This window comes from Symphalangus syndactylus, chromosome 12 (assembly GCF_028878055.3).
Source record: "Symphalangus syndactylus isolate Jambi chromosome 12, NHGRI_mSymSyn1-v2.1_pri, whole genome shotgun sequence".
NCBI lineage: Eukaryota > Metazoa > Chordata > Mammalia > Primates > Hylobatidae > Symphalangus > Symphalangus syndactylus.
In genome coordinates, this window is record NC_072441.2 from 141,271,480 (window position 1) to 141,291,975 (window position 20,496).

General features: G+C 42.5%; 1 protein-coding gene across 4 annotated transcripts in view; it reads right to left on the bottom strand.

The window, feature by feature from the left end:
• The window catches only part of THRAP3 (thyroid hormone receptor associated protein 3), a 73,755-nt gene that overhangs the window by 13,668 nt on the left and 39,591 nt on the right, over positions 1-20,496 (bottom strand). For all 4 annotated transcript variants that reach the window (XM_063627895.1, XM_055255742.2, XM_063627893.1 and 1 more), the window contains 4 exons: positions 8,912-9,079; positions 4,415-5,317; positions 1,933-2,634; positions 167-339 (listed from right to left, as the gene is read on the bottom strand). In XM_063627895.1, coding sequence (XP_063483965.1) covers positions 167-339; positions 1,933-2,634; positions 4,415-5,317; positions 8,912-9,048 — 1,915 coding nt within the window. In that variant the 5' untranslated portion in view covers positions 9,049-9,079. The remainder of the gene's footprint in view (positions 1-166; positions 340-1,932; positions 2,635-4,414; positions 5,318-8,911; positions 9,080-20,496) is intronic.

Genomic DNA, 20,496 nt, shown 5'->3' on the forward strand with positions numbered 1-20,496 from the left:
TTAAAATATGGAAACTGCTTCTTAAACGGAATTTCCTTCAAGCCAGCCCCTAGCTTCAAAGGCCTTTTAGATGAGATACAAGACCCCCCAAAACTCCTTATCCACCCATTCATCCTTCTTCTAAGTGTGGAACACAAGCCTGAAGCAGGCCAGGGTCTGGACTCACCTTTAACATGGTGAACAATGGTCACTATATGTTGGGCAAACAGTTCTGAGGGGCTACGCTGAGACTGAGCTGATTGTATGTGCTGGAAAATGGAACGAAACTCCTGTTCCTTTTTGTTGCTATGGACTAGATCTCGGCAAAGCTTGCGTTCCTGAGCCAATAAGCCACTTGGTCTGAAAAAGAAATACGGGGAGGCCCAATTAGAACACAGTATAGAGAAAGAACATTAAAACCATAAAAAGACTTTTTTGAAGAGTTTTAAATCTATCCATAAACTTATTTTCTTCCTACCGAAGTTGAAAGTAACCTCAATGCACTGTAACTATGGAAAAGGATATCCAAAATCTCTCTCTTCTCTTTCTTACTGGAATCTTCAAGTGGTGTGAAGTGTTAAACCTTAGTCACTGCTGGTTTTAACACACCCAACAAATGAGAAAGTATTTTAAAAGATGAACTACAGCTGGCTGCAGTGGCTCATGCTTGTAATCTCAACACTTTGGGAGGCAGAGACAGGAGCATCACTTGAGCCCAGGAGTTCGAGACTCCATTTCAATCAATCAATAAGAAGATCAGCTAGCATGACCAGCCAAGGCCACTCAGGGAGGTGATGTCATGAAGCGGGAGTGGGGTGTGGCTGGAATGCTGTTCACACAGACTTCCAGCTGGCTGAGTAGTTTACATCAAGTAAAAAACCAGTCAGCCTTGGCCTCCCAACTCTTTCCTAAAGTTTAGGGGACAAGGGGTAGATGTATCGCCTTCCTTAACTCTAAAATTGTGGCCAGGCACGGTGGCTCACGCCTGTAATCCCAGCACTTTGGGAGGCTAAGGCAGGCTGATCACCTGAAGTCAGGGGTTTGAGATCAGCCTGGCCAACGTGGTGTAACCCAGCCTCTACTAATATAAAAATCAGCCAGGTGTGGTGGCAGGTGCGTGTAATCCCAGCTACTGGGGAGGCTGAGGAAGGAGAATCGCTTGAACCCGAGAGGCAGAGGTTGCAGTGAGTTGAGAGTGCACCACTGCACTCCAGCCTGGGTGACAGAGAGAGATTCTGGGCTGGGTGTGGTGCTCACGCCTGTAATCCCAGCACTTTGGCAGGCCAAGGTTGGTGGATCACGAGGTCAGGAGATCGAGACCATCCTGGCTAACACGGTGAAACCCCATCTCTACTAAAAATACAAAAAATTAGCTGGGCGTGGAGGCCTGTGGTCCCACCTACTCGTGAGGCTGAGGCAGGAGAATGGTGTGAACCCAGGAGGCGGAGCTTGTGGTGAGCGGAGATTGCGCCACTGCACTCCAGCCTGGGTGACAGAGGGAGATCCCGTCTCAAAAAAAAAAAAAAAAAAAAGAGAGACTGTACCAAAAATACAATACAATAAAATTGCTACGTTATTTGATGGGGAAGGGCTGTCCTATAGACTTTGGTGACCCAGCTAGGAACGAACAAGTGGATCCAGGATGGCTTCACAGGCAAAGCTATCTTAAATACGAGAAACAGTATTGGACTTGGGGGTGCAGTGATGAACAGAGAGTGAGCCAGTCACTAAGGACTGAAGAGATAGTTCATCACCCCAGGGATACTGCCCCCCTTCAAAGCACACAATCACTCTGTGACACATACTCTCCAGTGAACACAGGTGGACATGAAAGTATCACCACTGAAGCTTAAGACAGAAGGGGGAATACAGCAGAATGTCCCCAGGGAGAAAGGCTAGGAGACACCACTTAGGCCACTAAAGCACTGAGAATCAAGAAGGAGCACATCTCACCGTGCGAGGTCCTCATCAAAAGAGTCCATCCGGACATTGACCTGTGCCTCTCGAGTAATAGAAAAGGAAGACTTCCCTGTGGGAAAATCTTTTGCTCCCAGCTTGTCTCGGCTCTCAGAGGTCTTTCTTGGGGGAGGTGATGAGCTTTTCTCCTGGACTGCTTTGTAAGCAGTCACTCGGAAATTCTTCTCAGGCACAAAGCCCCTGTGCCCACCTTCGGTTCTCTTCCCCCGATCTTCCTTTTTGGATCTCTCTGGGAAAGACTCCTCCTCCAGCTCCTCTGTTTTTCTCTGCTTTTCTTTCCCTGGAGGTGCATATACCAGGCCCTCCCATTTGCCTGACTTCTCCTCCTCCTGGTTTTTATTTGCACCTATGACTTTAGATATAAATTTGGGTTCATCATCAAACTCAGATTCCTTCCTTCCCTTAGCTTTGTCCTTATCTTGATCATCCATCTCCTCCTTGTGGAAGTCAGCCATCTTCTTCTCAAAGTCATCTCGGAGCTTGTACCTTTTGGGAGACTGACTGCCCCGAAAAGGCTTCTCAGAATCAGTTTTGGGAGCAAAAGAATCAGATTTCATTTTTCCATCACCCAAGCCTGTGTCAGAGAAGCTCCCTTTCTCTTTTATTTTTTCTTTATCGGTATTTGTTTGTTTCTGTTCCTTATCTTTTCCATTCTCTGTCTTCTGCTCTTCTAGATATCTAGTTATAAAAACACAAGAGAGACACACAAGAGGCTTCTTAACAACTTGCTCTAAAATAGCGCCTTACCGTTTTTGGTTTTTGATTCTCTGAAAAAAACATGTCTTATGGATTCCAGTATTACCAAAGGACTTTCTATGTGGTTACTTCGTAATAATTTCTGAAAACTGCCATTCACAGTTCTATGAACTTGGCAATTAAGAGAAAAATATATGATCCATGGAGTTGTGTCTTACAAAAGCAACCAAAGAGAACAACAAAAGTAATTTTTAGGATACTAAAAAACAAAAACAAAAACCTACTTACCTGTAATGTGATCTAGGGTAAAAAATAACTAAGGTCTTACCCAACCTTCACTCAGTCACTTAAAATCTGCTTTCAGCAAAGTTAACATAGAATGTTCAACCTTGGACTGTTTTGCTTTTATACAACTCACATTTGGAAATACAAGTCTAAAAAGAGACTTCAAATTTGCTTCAAGTCACCTAGAAGATCTAAATACGAAATATACTGTGAACACAAATAAAAACAAAATACATGTTAATGGGGGAGAGGGTGACAGCAGCAAAAATCATCATTCTGTTTCTTATGGAAAAGCGGAGCTCATGCTCAAGTCTTCTAAAGAGATTCACAGTCCTGGCATGGAACAAAACTTACGTTTTAAAATAGACTTACTTGGGAGCTAAACTATGAGGACCCAAAGGCATAAGAATGATATAATGAACTTTGGGAACTCAGGGAGAAGGATGGGAGGGGGCAAAGGATAAAAAACTACACACTGGGTACAGTGTACACTGCTCGGGTGATGGGTGCACCAAAACCTCAGAAATCACCATTAACAAACTTATCCATGTAACCAAACACCACCTACTTGCCCAAAAACCTATTGAAATAAATAAATAAAATAAAACAGACTTACTGAAGGCAAGTACAGATTCAAAACATCTCATCTGTACCATTAATGCAGAAAGCCTAATCAAGTCAAAGTTGTATTAATACAGCCAAGAAGAATCAAGGGATCAAAAACTATGCTAAATACGATAGAAGAAAAAATAAGGGGAGCCGCTTGCTGGGTTAGCCCCTCTTGACTACAACCTGGTCCCAATGCAACTTCCCTGTAACCTCTCTGCCATCCCAATCCATCCAACCACACAAACAAAGATTCATGTTCCAACTCACCGTGTCCCCCAGGGGAGAAAGACGGAAGCACTGTCATGTCCTCTCCTAACACGCAGCCGTGTTGGCTTCTACTGGGACATAGACCCACCTTGTGGTTTTAAAACAAGGCCTTCCTGGACTAAGCCTTGGCCTTTCCCATTCTGCCCAGTCTCCTCAACCGGAGGGTATTGAGGGTGCAGCTCTTCACCATGATAGGCTGATGCAGATCGAACATAGTAGATGGTGGGTGCTAGAGGGTCTAAGAGCTCCAATGGCCATTCATTTTGGCAAAGACCATACTTTTTTTTGATAGCTGACCCACAAATCTCTACTGTTCTTTGGCTTACATTGGTAGAATCCAAGGCAAATTTTAAATGTGAAAACATCATTGCAGAGTAGTCTAAAGAAAGTTTATGCTGCAATACAAATTCAGGAAGGTAGGAAAGCTAGAGTTAACCTAAAGGTTTCCTTGTGTGATGCTTTAAATGTTTACTAATGAAAAGTCTAGGAAATAGGGATTACCTTTTACCATTAATCAGAGCTCTAACTTAGATCACATTACAATTAAACTGCCAGCTAGTGAGATAAAAACACAACCAGGCAGGGGAAATGAGATACTTGCCTCTTTGTATAGGCTGCTCCTCCTGAAGCAGCACTCTCCTCCTTCTGAGATGAGCCGTATGTGGAGCCAGTGGATGGTGGACTCTTACCCACAGGGCTCTTTTTGGATGGACTCAGGGACCCAGAACCATGGTCGAACTGACCTTGGTGTGTCCCAGACTGATACCCAGCACCACTCGGCAGAGCTGAGCCCATCTGGGATGTGCTGGAAAGTGGAGGACTAGGTTTTGGCACGGGGCTAGGACGGGGTGACCGCCGCCTCACCACCACAGACTGGAGGGGGCTTTTGAGAGCTGGGCTTCGCTCCCGAGGACTCAGCTCAGAAACTGCTGAGGCCCGTGATGCAGAACCAGTGCCGTAGGTGGCATCTGGCCATGGCTTCGAGCTCTCAGATGCTTTTGTATCTTGAGAGGTGCCTCCAGAGAATGTCTGCTCCTTGGCCTCATCTCCCTGGTTATCCCCGGCAGCCTGAGATGGCCGGCTATCCTTGGAAGAGGACTTTTTCTCCTTTGCAGACTTGCGCTTAGAGGATTCAACTCGGCTATGGTTGGAGGAAGAACGGGAGGATGAGGAGCGCCTTGACCGGTCAGAAGACGACTTATCAGAGTTTCTAGAATGGCTCCTGGACCTTGGTGAAGGGGACCTTCTCTTTGGGGACCGGGATCTTGAACGGCCTCGACGAGGACTGTATGCTTGCCGGTAATTCTGCCAATTTGAGCGGTAGTTTCCATAGCCTCCTCGGTTATATTGGCCCCATGGATAAAAGCCTCTGTTGCGCCCACGGAAATAATAGGGCCTTCTATAGCCTCTGTTGTGACCTCGGAAATCCCGATTCTGATATACTCTTGGGTGGTTTCTTTCTCTGTTATGAGCTGGAGAATATGATCTGGAACGAGACCTAGAACTGGAATGGAAAGGAAAGAGACAAATGTTTGAATTTTTGACACAAACATTTTTATTCAAGAAAAATCTGTTCTGAAATCCTTGCCCTTATGTGCCATTCACTTTCAGTTTTGTTTTCAAAGCAAGGGCACAAATATTTAATCCCACTACATATGGCCCTTACTAAGTACGAAAACATGGATAAGAATCATTTGAACAAGTGATGAAACACAGGTCACTTCATTCATATTGCAGCCCATTTAAAATGGAGGTGTACTTCTACAGTGACTGAGAAACTATCAACATTTTCTTAAGGTAGTAAACTACACAAAGACCATTTTAATATACCATAATAATAGCTTACAGTTTCAAAGGCATGGGGATTTTAACAGGGCTCCAGGTCATTGGAAATGAGAGAAAAACTGCAAGCTGTGGTACCTAGACAGGTACTCTGACCCCTACCTACACTGTGGTAACACTCCACACTCCATCCTAGTCAGCTCTCTCCCCCTTGTGCGGGATGAACTTCTTAGATACCACTAAGGCTTGGGATCGTAAAAGTATAGTTACAACAGGTATACACCAAAGAAAACTTGGATAATGCATCTGCTCAAAGCTTAAAAGAACTTACTAAAATCACATAAGCAAAACATAAAATATTGTTTTTTTAAATGGAAATGGTCTGACTACTTAGGTCATATTTCTGTGGCTGAGCTACATGATCTTAACTAGGTGCCACAAGAGGGCACTATCTGACCATAAAGTACCCAAGGACACATGAAGTTAGCAAAGAGTAACTAAAAAACACCCCCACCCCGGTGTGCACAGAAGGCTACTGTTGTGTTCTTCTCCATTTAACAATATATAACTCTGGTAGAGCAAGGTGAATTTCCAGAACCACCGGGACCTGATAGTAACCTAACTGTACATTCCTGAGTGTCAGGCTTATCAATGATGAGAAACTCTGCTTCCATCAAAAAGCCAAAAATTACGTATGTTGGTATAAAAATCCACTGGGGTTCTTGGATCCACTTTTCCTATCTACTATGATATAGATCATTAACATTAACCACTACTCCTAAGCAGCTGGCTACAAATAAGTAAAATTTACTAGAAAACTTTCAAATAATATTTTCTTTACATATAGAATAAAAACTCTTCAGTTAATCAGCAGGCTTTCTCATATCTGACTGGGAACAGATGCGTTTTTGTTCTTCCAAATAACTCCATTTAGCAAATATACCAGTTTTTTTTTTTCAGGATTTAACAACTAAACAAAACAGTATTTTTAAGAAGAAAGTACATTCGATTTAATCTAAAGATAAAGTGGGATTGGTTTTCCACTATTTATTGCCCACTGTACTCAGATTTTTTTATCTACACCATGAATAAGAGCAACTGGCAAAGATATATCTTACTGCTGGTTGTTACTGCAAGTAAGTACAATTAAAAAAAAACTTACCTTCCACACTTTTCATTTGAAAACAGTAACAATATAAGAAAAGAAGGGAGAGGCAGATGCAGATTATGAAAGTGAATATGACCCGATTAAAGGGCTATGCTTGAGGGAGGTGATCCACCACCAGCACTAAGGAGAGTTTAATTCATGTTCCCATCCTCACAGGCTACTGCTGCTTCTGTTACCAATTACTAGTGAGGGCCCTGGGCATACTGCATCCAAAACTCACAGTCTTTGCACAGATGCAGGAAAATGAGTCTCTGCAGATTGCAAATGAAGTTATTTAAGAGATGTCACTTAAAAGGATACAGTCTGTGAAATACAAGGAAATAATCAATTTTCTCCAATTCTGTAGAACTCAGCAGTTAGTTAATTTAAAGGCATGGTTTCTCAAACTCTCTGGATAGATACTTTCCTTGCAGGAGAGGGAAAACAAAAGAAAAAACCATGAAACAGATAAGCCAGAAATAAAAATTGAACATCCAGTGGCAAATTTATCTGTTTCTAAAAAACAGAGAAGTCAGACCACAATCAAGTATAAAAGCATACTTTCTAGTGGAGAAATTCCTCCAGAAAAGTCTCTTCTAGGTATATGATAGCATGTAAAGTGTCTCTAGACCTACCCCAGCACATACTGCCTTCCTAAAATATTTTTTCCTCATTTGCCAAGTCAGTGAGCAAGTGCCAAATGATTTGCAGAACAAGGAGAAAAGAACTGCCCGGAATTCCAGCTGTCATAAATACTTCAGAGTTGGTTAACATTTTTCAATTCAATTTTGTCTCTCAGTTTTGGTTGCATAGCCTCTTGGTTTTGAACCAATTATTTAGTTTCTTCCAGTTACTAGATTAAATTTTAAAAAGGTATCTTTCATAACCAAATGAGCTAAAACTGACATTTAAACTCCCTAAATCAAGATTCTGGGTACAGGGTAGGAGTTACTAAGAGTCTTGCTTGTCCCATGGCTTTAAAAGCAATTTCCTGAGGTAAATAAATTTAGGGTTTCCCTTTTCAATATTTATGCATACCTAATTTTTCAGGCTGGCTTCTCATAGACTCCATTTAATATCTACTTTGTTTTTGTTAAATGGTAAAAAAACAAAACCACTAATCCTTTAACAGACCCCTTAGAAGTACTATAGGGCTCTGGAAATCATCAAGAGTAAAAGTTTAATCACTGACTTCTGAGGTTTATTTCAAATTTCGTAATCAATTCATCTAAGACAAGGATTCTAGATACTCATCTGAAATAAACAGCAGGGGTTCCAAGTGTCAAACATGACAAATCATCTCCTTGCTAATATACTTGTGAGAAAAAGAATGAAAATGTACAGATTCCCCTTTAGCACACCAATTTAAATACACCAATATTTCCCAAACTCACATATAGAAACTTGTATCTACTAAAAGCTTCTTATCTATCCACAGAAGAAAGTTTAAACACTTTTAAAGAATGAAAAATTCAACTCACAACACACCAAGAGAGGAAAGACGCTGGAGGTTTGGCATCCTATTCCAAGACATAATTAAAATAGGGAAATCCACCTGAAGGTGTGAAAACTGACTGAATTAGGAAATATTGGCAATAAATTCAAAAGAACTGTTCTCATATTTAGTAAGATAAAGTGATGTTTTCAACAGTGATTTTTAAAAAGTTTTAAGATACATTTACTAAATAGATGCAGCTTGTTAGTAATTGGCACATTGTATACAAATTACTCCTGGTAAGTTTCTGTAGGTTTATTTTAGTGAGTTGAAGCTTCTTTTCCTTGCCATGTTGTTCATATTATTAATCCTCTCAGCTATCCTTTCTTTGCCGTGATGCAAATAAACTTTGGTTCAAGCCTTCAAAAATACTTTGGTGAAAAATAATCAGCTATAGAGATTTGAAGCAAGCAGCTCAAATAAAAATAAATGTTCTTTCTTCCAAAGTGGGTGGGAAATACTATGTGCTGGCAGAGGAAAGGAATCAGGCAATCAGCATGGCAATCAAAGCTGATCTGGATTTGTAGTTTAAAGAGACCTAGAATATCTTATAGCCCAACCCTGCACCCCCCAGTCCATTTGACACTCACAGGAAAAGTCTAACAAAAGATCTTCAAACATCCACATCAACTGATGCAATGATTATCTCAATATACAAAGTCACACCCCCTTACCTCAGCCTGCGCTTCCTTGAACGAGAGAGAGATCGGCTTCGGGACCGAGACTTCGAAAATGACCGAGAACGAGATCTTGATGCAGATCTTGAGCGAGAAGAGCGAGACCCAGACTTGGATTTGTTTGTTTTTGACATCTCTGACGAGAGGATCACTTTTCAATTACACCTAATGTAAGAAAATGCATTAGAACAAATGACTGAGTTCCTTTGCAAATGTGAACCTCTTAGGACATTTTAGAAACACATTTCTTTTAATCTGGGCAACTTGAGAAGACCCCGTATCTACAAAAAAAAAAAATTTTTTTTTTTAATTAGCCAGTCATGGTGGTGCATTCCTGTAGTCCTAGCTATTTCAGAGGCTAATACAGGAGGGAGTGCAAGGTTTGAGTGAGCTGTGATCACGCCACTGCACTGCAGCGCTGGAGGAAAGAGCAATACCCTATCTCCAAAAAAAAAGACAGAAAGTGGCTGAGCACGGTGGCTCATGCCTGTAATCCCAGTGAACTGGGAGGCCAAGGTAGGAGGAGGACTGCTTGAGTCCAGGTGTTCAAGACTAGCCTGGGCAACATAGCAATATCCTGTGTCTACAAAGTAAAAAAAAAAAAAAAAAAAAAAAAAAAAAAAAAAATTTTTTTTTTTTTTTTTTTTTTTTTTTTTTTGAGGTGGAGTTTTGCTTTTGTTGACCAGGCTAGAGTGCAATAGCTTGATCTCGGCTCACTGCAACCTCCACCTCCTGGGTTCAAGCAATTCTCCTGCCTCAGCCTCCCAAGCAGCTGGGATTACAAGCATGGGCCACCATGCCCGGCTCATTTTTTTGTATTTTTAGTAGAGACAGGGTTTCTCCTTGTTGGTAAGGCTGGTCTCGAACTCCCGACCTCAGGTAATCCACCGGCCTCGGCCTCCCAAAGCGCTGGGATTACAGGCATAAGCCACCGCGCCTGGCCTACAAAGTAAAAATTTTTTAAATTAGCTGGATGTAGTGGTAGGGCCTGTAGTCTTAGCTACTCCAGAGGCTAAGGTGGGAATGGCCTGAAGCCAGGATTTTGAGACCAGCCTAAGCAACACAGGAAGATTCCCCCATCTCTACAAAAAAACTATTTAAATAAAATAAACTTTAAAAACAGAAAGTAACATTAAAAAAAAAAAGATGAAATGACTGATTTTTAAAAACCACTCTGCTCTTTCATCAAAAGGAATTTCTTAGTAGTACAAATCCCAAACAGACCAAGCCACAGCGCAAATGGAAAACCTGACATGTAACCCTAACTGGGTAATACTGTAAGAGATCACCAAGAGTGAGGGTGCTTATTAATTTTGGTGCACGCAGTCTTTTCTCAGCAAGCAAAGAAGCTTTGAGACTAAAGTCAGCTGTTAATAAAAGTACTGAGATGTGAGACACGTTTCCCAGTTCCAAGAGAAGAAACCCCATGCAATTTAACTTAGTTACAGAGTATGTGGCACATCTAGTCATAAAGAACCATCAATTTGTTCCAGCTCATTATTACAAAAGAGTCAGCTGGGGGCGGTGGCTCACGCCTGTAATCCCAGCACTTTGGGAGGCTGAGGCGGGCTGATCACCTGAGGTCAGGACTTCGAGACCACTGTGGCCAACATGGTGAAACCCCATCTCTACTAAAAATACCACAAATGAGCCGGGTGTAGTGGCGGGCGCCTGTAATCCCAGCTACTCAGGAAGCTGAGACAGGAGAATCTCTTGAACCCGGGAGGCAGAGGTTGCAGTGAGCTGAGATCGCGCCATTGCACTCCAGCCTGGATGACAAGAGCAAAACTCCGTCTCAAAAAAAAAAAAAAAAAAAAAAAAGAGTCAACTTTCTTTCAGGGTCATTTTCCCACCAAGAAACAAATAGTCTTTTTCCTTTTTTCCCCCTCCAGGAAAGAAGAGCGCCTCTAAGTTGCCCTGGGAAGTTAACGCCTGGTCTACAAGGTATACTTCTCCTTTATACTCTATTAGCGCCTTGAACATCTTCCCAGCAGTAAAAACTTTAAGTACTAAAGTACATGTCTATCAAAGACAGTAAGAGTAAGGAATCCATCAAAGATCACAAAGCTAGTTAATAGCCAAACCAGGCCCAAACTCCAGGGCCTATTCTATCACACTTCGCTGCCTAGCAAGATTCTGCCAAGTAATGCTGCCTCTTGTCTGTGAAGGGAAAATAATAATCAAATATTTCTCCCCTCCTACCCCTCAGAATTTGAAGATCTCAGCTCAAAAGCTATCTCCTCAGAGGTTCGCCCTGACCACCCAATCAAAAATAGCCACCATTCTCTAGGTCCAGTACATATCTTATTTGTTTCTTCAGAGCAAAACTCAGTATGTGAAACTATCTTGTTTACTTGTTATTTTGTCTTTAATTAGAATGTAAGCTCTATACCAACAGAAACCTCATCTTTCTTTATTTAGTGCTGTATACCCAATGCCCAGAATAGCAAATGCTTAACCAGTGTTTTTATTAATTCATTTTATCCTTGAGGAGGGCATTTTTAATCCCGTTTTACAGATAAGAATTTTGAGGCATAGAGAAGGTAATTAACTTGCCCAAGGTCATACTGCCAAAATCCAAACCACGATCAACTCGCTCATTCATTAATTCATTCAGACGGAGTCTCCCTATGTTGCCCAGGCTGGTCTCAAACTTCTAAGATCAATGGATCCTCCTGCCCTGACCTCCCAAAGTGCTGGGATTACATTCGTGAGCCACCCCGCCCAGCCTCACCGTTGGCACATTTAACCACTACGTTATATTGCCTGTCTAGAGCAGTGTCAGGCATACAAGGGGTACTAACGAACTTGTGGAACCAATGAATGCCAAGTGTCCACCCTTACCAAGTTTACAATCTGATAAAGGTGACAAGATATAGATAAACCGAAAGGTAGTATTTATTTTTGTTATATCCAAATAAAATACTTGAATTTCAAGAACTTTCCGGAAGACAAAAAAAGCCTGGGAAGCTGCTATAGCTCCAGCTTACAGGGGAAACAACCAAAATCTTAGAGACATAATTTAGAGGAAAACTGAGAAACTAATAGGAAGTCAGAGACAAAAGGTGATGAGTAAAAGACCGCTAGATGAGGATGCCAAGAACCCACAGTTTTAATCCTGCCAAAAAGATCACACTGTTGCAAGCTCTAGCAAGGTCAAAGATATTTCAATTTGGAGCTATTTTTGGCAGTAGTGTCACCATATGAAGTCAGAATAAAGGAGTAAGTTGTTCAGGAGTGGGGGAGGTGTAAACAAACAATTTACAAAGAGAATATTAAAAATAAAAATACATTTTGTTTTTTTGGTTGGTCTTAAGCATTATTTTGGGGTTCTCTGGGTTCACTCTTGCCAAATGGAGACCTTTATTTCTGTCACAAGTTCAGGGATATCTATCTATGTCTGCCTAGTAACAGACTGTCTAACATTCTATTTTAACTTGGGTCAGAAATAAAAATCCATCTAGAAGACTTACACAACAGGTGGATATTATCAGACTTTAAAAGAATAAAAAAGGGCAACAAGTTAGTGGAAAAGGAAACACTCATTTCAACAATGAGAAACTAGAAAACTAAGAAGCTAATTTTCATTAAGATGAAGAAAAGCTGCCATATAAATACAAACAGAGCCAAACTTAACACTTCTGCACATATTAAGCTCACTAGAATTGACAAGTGCACTCAAGAGCTGCAATACTGTGACGCCCCCCGACTCCCATTCCCGGAGCTTCCTCTTTAATGTGAATTGAAACTAATTATTTTATTTATGTATTTATTTTATTTTATTTTTATTTATTTATTTATTTTGAGACAGAGTTTCGCTCTTGCTGCTCAGGCTAGAGCACAATGGCATGATTTCAGCTCACTGCAACCTCTGCCACCAGGGTTCAAGTGATTCTCCTGCCTCAGCTTCCCAAGTAGCTGGAATTACAGGCGCCCACCACCATGCCCGGCTAATTTTTTTGTACTTTCAGTAGAGACAGGGTTTCACTGTGTTAGCCAGGATGGTCTCGATCTCCTGACCTCGTGATCCGCCTGCCTCGGCCTCCCAAAGTGCTGGGATTACAGGTGTCAGCCACCGTGCCCGGCCAAAAAAGACTATTCTTTCCCCACTGAATTGTCCTGGCACCACTGTCAAAAACCAATTAATTGGCCAGGCGCAGTGGCTCATGCCTGTAATCCCAGCACTTTGGGAGGCCGAGGCGGGTGGATCACGAGGTCAAGAAATTGAGACCAGCCTGGCCAACATGGTGAAACCCCGTCTCTACTAAAAATACAAAAATCAGCTGGGCATGATGGCACGTGCCTGTAATCCCAGCTACTCAGGAGTCTGAGGCAGGAGAATCACTTGAACCCGGGAGGTGGAGGTTGCAGTGAGACGAGATCACGCCATTGCACTCCAGCCTGGGTGACAAGAGCAAAACTCCATCTCAAAAAAAAAAAAAGTCCAATTAATCATAAATGTAAGGATTCATTTCTGGACTCTCAATTTTACTCTACTGACCTGTCTGTCTCTCCTTATGTCAATACCACAGTCTTAATTAGTGTAGCTATAGTACATTTTTAAATCAAAAAATGTGACTCCTCCAACTTTTCTCTTTTTCAAAATAGTTTTGGCTATTCTAGGTACATGTCCATATGAATTTTAAAATCAGCATGCCAATTTCTGCAAAAAGACCATCTGGGATTTTGACAGAGTATGTGCTGAATCTGTAGATCAATTTGGAGAATATTGCCATCTTAACAATAGTAAGTCTTCCAAATCCATGAACATGAAATGTCTTTCCACAATGTTTCACAGTTTTCTGAATATAAGTTTTACACTGGCCTTTGTTAAATTTATTCCTAAACATATTATTTTGTTGCTATTGCAAATGAAATTACTTACGATTTTCACTTGTTAACAATTTCATTTTATTGTTCATTGCTACTGTACAGAAATACAGCTCATTTTGTGTGTGCGTGTATATACACACACACACACACTTTTTTTTTTTTTTTTTTTTTTGAGGTGGAGTCTTGCTCTGTTGCTCAGGCTGGAGTGCAGTGGAGTGATCTTGGCTCACTGCAGCCTCCACCTCCTGGGTTCAAGCAATTCTCCTGCCTCAGCCTCCCCAGTAGCTGGGATAATAGGCATGCGCCACCACGCCCAGCTAATTTTTTTGTATTTTTAATAGAGATGGGGTTTCGCCATGTTGGCCAGGCTGGTCTCAAACTCCCGACCTCAAACGATCTGCCACCTCGGCCTCCCAAAGTGCTGGGATTACAAGTGTGAGCCACCATGCCTGGCCTCATTTTTGTATATTGATCTCGTACCTGCAACCTTGCTAAATTCATTTATTAGCTCTAATTGGTTTTTAGTAGAATCCTTAGGTTTTTCTATTTAAGATTATACCATCTGCAAAAAGAGATGATTTTACTTCTTTACTAATTTAGATGCCTCGTGTTTCATTTTCTTGCCTAATTGCCCTGGCTGGAACATCTAGTACACAATGGTAAATAAAATGTTGAGAGTGGACAGCCTTGTCTTGGTCTTGTTCCTCATCTTAAGGAGAAAGCGTTCAGTCTTGCACCTTTAAGCATGATGTTAGCTATAAATTTTTCATAAATGCCCTTTATCGTATTGAGGAAATTCCCTTCTACTTTGTTGACTTCTTTTTTTTTTTTTTTTTGAGACGGAGTCTCGCTCTGTCTCCCAGGCTGGAGTGCAGTGGCGCGATCTCGGCTCACTGCAAGCTCCGCCTCCGGGGTTCACGCCATTCTCCTGCCTCAGCCTCTCCGAGTAGCTGGGACTACAGGCGCCCGCCACCACGCCCGGCTAATTTTTTTTGTATTTTTAGTAGAGACGGGGTTTCACCGTGGTCTCAATCTCCTGACCTCGTGATTCGCCCGCCTCGGCCTCCCAAAGTGCTGGGATTACAAGCGTGAGCCACCGCGCCCGGCCTGTTGACTATTTTTATAATGAGAAGGTGCTGGACTTTATTGAGATGTGTCTACTGAGATTTTCTTAAAAGAATGGGAAAAGTTCCTGAGAACTGACTCCATGTGAGCCCGCGCTTCTTATCCCTCAACCAGGCCTCAGGACGAAGTCTCTACTCTGCTGAGAAGACAGCATGCTTTTCCAGATTAGATAATGCTACATTTGATGACTGTTAGGTAACACAAAAGAGTTAACTAAATAAATTTAACAATTCAGGATACCAAACCCAGGAGGCTACAAAATCAACCAGAGACCACATCTGATTTGTTCTCCATTTCATCTTCAGTGCTTTGCGTTTAGCCACAGAGTGGACACTTTGTACTTGCTAAATGAATAAACACTCTTTCACACTTCCTTTTCAATCTCCATTCTCTTCACCACATAAGAAGGAACAATAATTTTAAAAATCAGTTTATCAAATATTAACAATACAGCCAAGGAATAAAATTATGTATGTATCACAGCTCTGCTAACCTAGAAATTGAGATGATTCTCATCCCTTCTACACCTTATTCAAAGGCACATAAGACCAAACTGATCTCGTTAGGGAGACACACTTCATTTACTAGTGCCACGTTTGAACAAAACTTCACTGTCACCAACATCCAGTCAAGAGAGCCATGCTTTCAACAGTCACTAAAGGGAAGAAGGAGGAAATGCTTGGTGAACAAGCCATCAACTGATAGAGATAAGACAGACAAAAATACCGAGAAACAAATACCACCACCCACAAAGCATTTTAGACAAAGCAGTGGGGTGGGCCTGACTTGTGTTCTGAATGCCTCTGGATAGTTATGGGAGGAAAGCTGAGCTCAGGTGAAATATGAAACATGTTTACTATTTTACTCTTTTCTCTGGAGATCATCCTCTCCTGAGTAAAAGACACAGAAACAGAATAGAGGGCAGCTGTGATATCTCTAGAGTAACACTCTGCCAAGGCTTCATACTTCACCCCATCCCTGAAGAAATCAAATCAGAGACCCCTTCATGACATGTACTCTGCTATTAAGTGGCTCTCAAGTTATTAAGTAAGGCAAATCAGTAAATACTAATTCCAATTCTAAGGTCTTAAATTTACAGAAAAGAATATCCACACGTGCATTGGGTACTCTCCTAAAAAGTGGGGGTGATGTCCCTCTGGGGAGAATGGTCATTTAACTGTTTAAAACATTTAAAGATACAGGCTGGGCGTGGTGACTCAAACCTGTAATCCCAGCACTTTCGGAGGCTAAGGAAGGAGGCTTGCTTTTCAGTCCAGAAGTTCAAGGCCAGCCTGGACAACATGGCAAGACCCTGTCTCTACAAAAAAATAAAAAAATTATCCAGGGCCAGGCACAGTGGCTCACGCCTGTAACCCCAGCACTTTGGGAGGCCAAAGGGGGTGAATTACTTGAGGTCAGGAGTTCCAGACCAGCCTGGCCAACACGGTAAAACCCCATCTCTATTAAAAATACAAAAATTAGGCCGGGCGCAGTGGCTCACGCCTGTAATCCCAGCATTTTGGGAAGCCGAGGCGGGCTGATCACCTGAGGTCGGGAGTTCAAGACCAGCCTGACCAACATGGAGAAACCCCTTCTCCACTAAAAATACAAAAATTAGCCGGGTGTGGTGGTATGCGCCTGTGATCCCAACTACTAAGGAGGCTGAGGCAGGAGAATTGCTTGAACTCGGGAGGTGGAGATTGCAGTGAGCCGAGACTGCACTGCACTCCAGCCTGTGCGACAGAGAGAGACTCCATCTCAAAAAAAAAAAAAAAAAAAAAAAAAAGACAAGAAAAAGCCTGGGCACAGTGGCTCATGCCTGTAATCCCAGCACTTTGGGAGGCCAAGGTAGGCAGATCACGAGGTCAGGAGTTCGAGTCCAGCCTGACCAACATGGTGAAACCCCGTCTCCACTAAAAATACAAAAATTAGCCAGGTGTCTTGGCGTGCGCCTGTAATCCCAGCTACTCAGGAAGCTGAGGCAGGAGAATCGCTTGAACCCAGGAGGCGGAGGTTGCAGTGAGCAGAGATCGCACCGCTGCACTCCAGCCTGGGCAACAGAATGAGACTCCATCTTGTGGGGAGAAAAAAAGTTTGCCTGTGTTATAAAAACAAAATTATCCTGGAACTTGGTACTGAAATTCTTAAAACTTTAAATACTGAATTCTGTGGAATTTGGTAGAACTTACTTTAAAAATATGAAATCTGTAGTTACAGATGTACATATAAGACATATCTATATAAGGACATACAGCAAACTGTTATCAGTGGTTATTTCTGCAGAGCAGAAAGAAGCTAACAGGAAGGGAACGGGAAAAGGAGGGATATGAGACAGGAAGAAAGGGCAGGAGCACTTGCTTCTTTAATTTTTTTAGGCAGAGATTTCTCCCCCATTATTCTAAAAAAAAAGTTAACATTCCATGAGTTGTATACATTATTTTATTTTTAATATGAAATCAAACATCTACCTGCTTTTTTCTGATATTAAAAAAACCTGGCCGGGCGCGGTGGCTCACGCTTGTAATCCCAGCACTTTGGGAGGCCAAGGCGGGCGGATCACGAGGTCAGGAGATCGAGACCACGGTGAAACCCCGTCTCTACTAAAAATACAAAAAATTAGCCGGGTGTGGTGGCGGGCGCCTGTAGTCCCAGCTACTCGGAGAGGCTGAGGCAGGAGAATAGCGTGAACCCGGGAGGTGGAGCTTGCAGTGAGCCGAGATTGCGCCACTGCACTCCAGCCTGGGCGACAGAGCGAGACTCCATCTCAAAAAAAAAAAAAAAAAAAAAAAAAACCTGGCTGGGCGCAGTGGATCACACCTGTAATCTCAGCACTTTGGGAGGCCGAGGCAGGCGGATCACCTGAGGTTGGGAGTTCGAGACCAGCCTGACCAATGTGGAGAAACCTCGTCTCTACTAAAAATACAAAATTCGCTAGGCGTGGTGGCGCATGCCTGTAATCCCAGCTACTCAGGAGGCTGAGGCAGGAGAATCGCTTGAACCTAGGAGGCAGAGGTTGCAGTGAGCCAAGATCGTGCCACTGCACTCCAGCATGAGCAACAAGAGCGAAACTCCGTCTCAAAATAAATAAATAAATAAAAATAACCTAAATAAATAGAACTGTATTTTTAATTATTTAGAGTCCATGTCCATTTTGGAAATCTTCTCACAGTAAAGCTACTTTGCCTTTTTATGACTTTAAAGAAGTTTAAAAGGGCCTGTCTTATAGCTGCGCGAGCAGGCGTGCATGTGTGTGTGTCAGGGTCTCACTCTGTTGTTTCAGACTGGAGTGCAGTGGCTCGATTATAGCTCACTGCAGCCTCAACCTCCCTGGCTGGCTGAACCGATCCTCCCACCTCAGCCTCCTGAGCAGCTGGGACTACCGGCCCGTGCCACTACAGCTGGCTAACTTTTCGTATTTTTTGTAGAGACAGGGTCTCGCCATGTTGCCCAAGCTGGTTTCAAACTCCTGCGCTCAAGCAATCCTCCCTCCTCAGCCTTCCAAAGTGCTGGGATTACAGGCATGAGCCAATGTGCCCAGCCTGTTTATTATAGAAGTATTGATTCAAACATACACAAAAGTAGGAAGAACAGTATAGGGAACCCAAGTGTTTCCGTCATCCAGCTTCAAACATTATCAATACTCTGCAGGCAGACTGTATTCTTGGTCAAAATCCTAACAAGTGTGGATAGATAAAGCCAGTTTCTGCAGCTCCTTTCCTGTATTTTAACCTCCTTAAAAAAGACTTTCTTTATTTAAAAAAAGAGACATGCAGCCGTGAACAGTGGCTCACACCTGTAATCCCAGCACTTTGGGAGGTTGAGGGGGTAGGACTCCTTGAGCCCAGGATTTCCAACCAGCCTGGGCAACACAGTGAGACCCTGTCTACAAAAGATTTAAAAAAATAATAAATTAGCTGGGCATGATGGTGAGCTCCTGTAGTCCCAGCTACTTGGGAGGCTGAGGTAGGAGGATGGCTTGGGCCCAGGTCCAGGCTGCAGTGAGCAATGACTGTTCCACTGCACAACAGCCTGAGTTATATGCTTTTCCACGTGTGTGCTCTGCAAATACATCTAAAAAGAGAATCAATTACAGCAAATAACATTCTGATTCCAACTCAAACACATCTAAAGTAAACTCCAAAGTACAACCTTGAACTCTCCCCCCATTACAGGACATGAAGTAGTCCAAAATGTCATTCCCAGTGGAGGCTGTTCCATCAACTTGTTTTTAGACATGAGAATACTTCATAACCACTGAGAAAAGTATACGAGAGGGAAGAAAATACATAGTAAACTATTTTTTTTTATTAGCAACCCCAAAAAGCTACAGCTTCTAACTCTATGGTGTCCAAAAATCCACTGTAAAAAAAATGAGCTCACTTCAACTGGTTGTTTGGCATCTGGGGAACCAGTGGAACCAGCCTGGCAAATTTCACCACCACCAACAACAAAAATCAGCAAAAACACTCCTGTGTGTTCAGAAACTGGAGGGTTAAGGGATGCCAGTAAAGTCCATGCCCTCAGGAAAAACAATACTTTGTCCTTAGCTCTTGTCAAGATAACTGCCAAGACAAAACACCCAATTCTGTGTATTGTTTTCTCCAGATTAAAAAACTAACTAGCTGGGCGCAGTGGCTCATACCTGTAATCCCAGCACTTTCAGAGGCCGAGGCAGGTGCATCACCTGAGGCCAGGAGCTTGAGACCAGCCTGGCCAACATGGTGAAACCCCATCTCTACTAAAAATAGAAAAATTAGCTGGGCGTGGTGGCGGGCACCTGTAGTCCCAGCTACTTGGGAGGCTGAGGCAGGAGAATCGCTTGAACCTGGGAGGTGGAGCTTGCAATGAGCTGAGAATGCGCCACTGCACTCCAGCCTGGGTGACAGATAGAGCGAGACTCCAACTCAAAAAATAAAAAAATAAAAAAACTCATGTTGGACACATGGATTACTTTTCTAAGTAGCCATTAAGAAGTTTCTCTCCTGGGCACAGTGGTTTGTGTCTATGGTCCCACGTACTATGGAAGCTGAGACGGGAGTATCGCTTGAGCCCAGGAGTTCAAGGCTGCAGTGAGCTACCACTGTGTCGTTGCACTCCAGCCTGGGGGACACAGCAAGACGGGTCTATCCTTAAAAACAAAACAGTTTCCCCAAAAATAACCTCTGAAGTACTTTAAAGTATAGCAATTAAGGAATGGCAAGCCTGGCACAACACTGCCAGTGTAACAAATACTGGACCAGCTCTTATCCATGGAGGTTCAATTCCAAGCCCTCCAAAATGTCCAAAATGTCAATCTCTGTTCTTCCTTTTCTAGTCTAGTATTTCTTTGGATGATAAAAAAGCACACTGAGTCATCTGTTTCTCAGAAAATTCATACTAAACTGCACAGAAAAAAAAAAATGATGCTGACCTTTTTTCTGTCACCTTTAATGCAAGAAAAAGGGTAATTCTTTTTTTTTTTTTTTTTTTTTTTTTTTGAGACAGAGTCTCGCACTGTTGCCCAGGCTGGAGTACAGTGGCACATGATCTCGGCTCACTACAACCTTCACCTCTTGGGTTCAAGTGATTCTCCTGCCTCAGCCTCCCGAGTAGCTGGGATTACAGCTCCGAAAGCCCCTAGATGC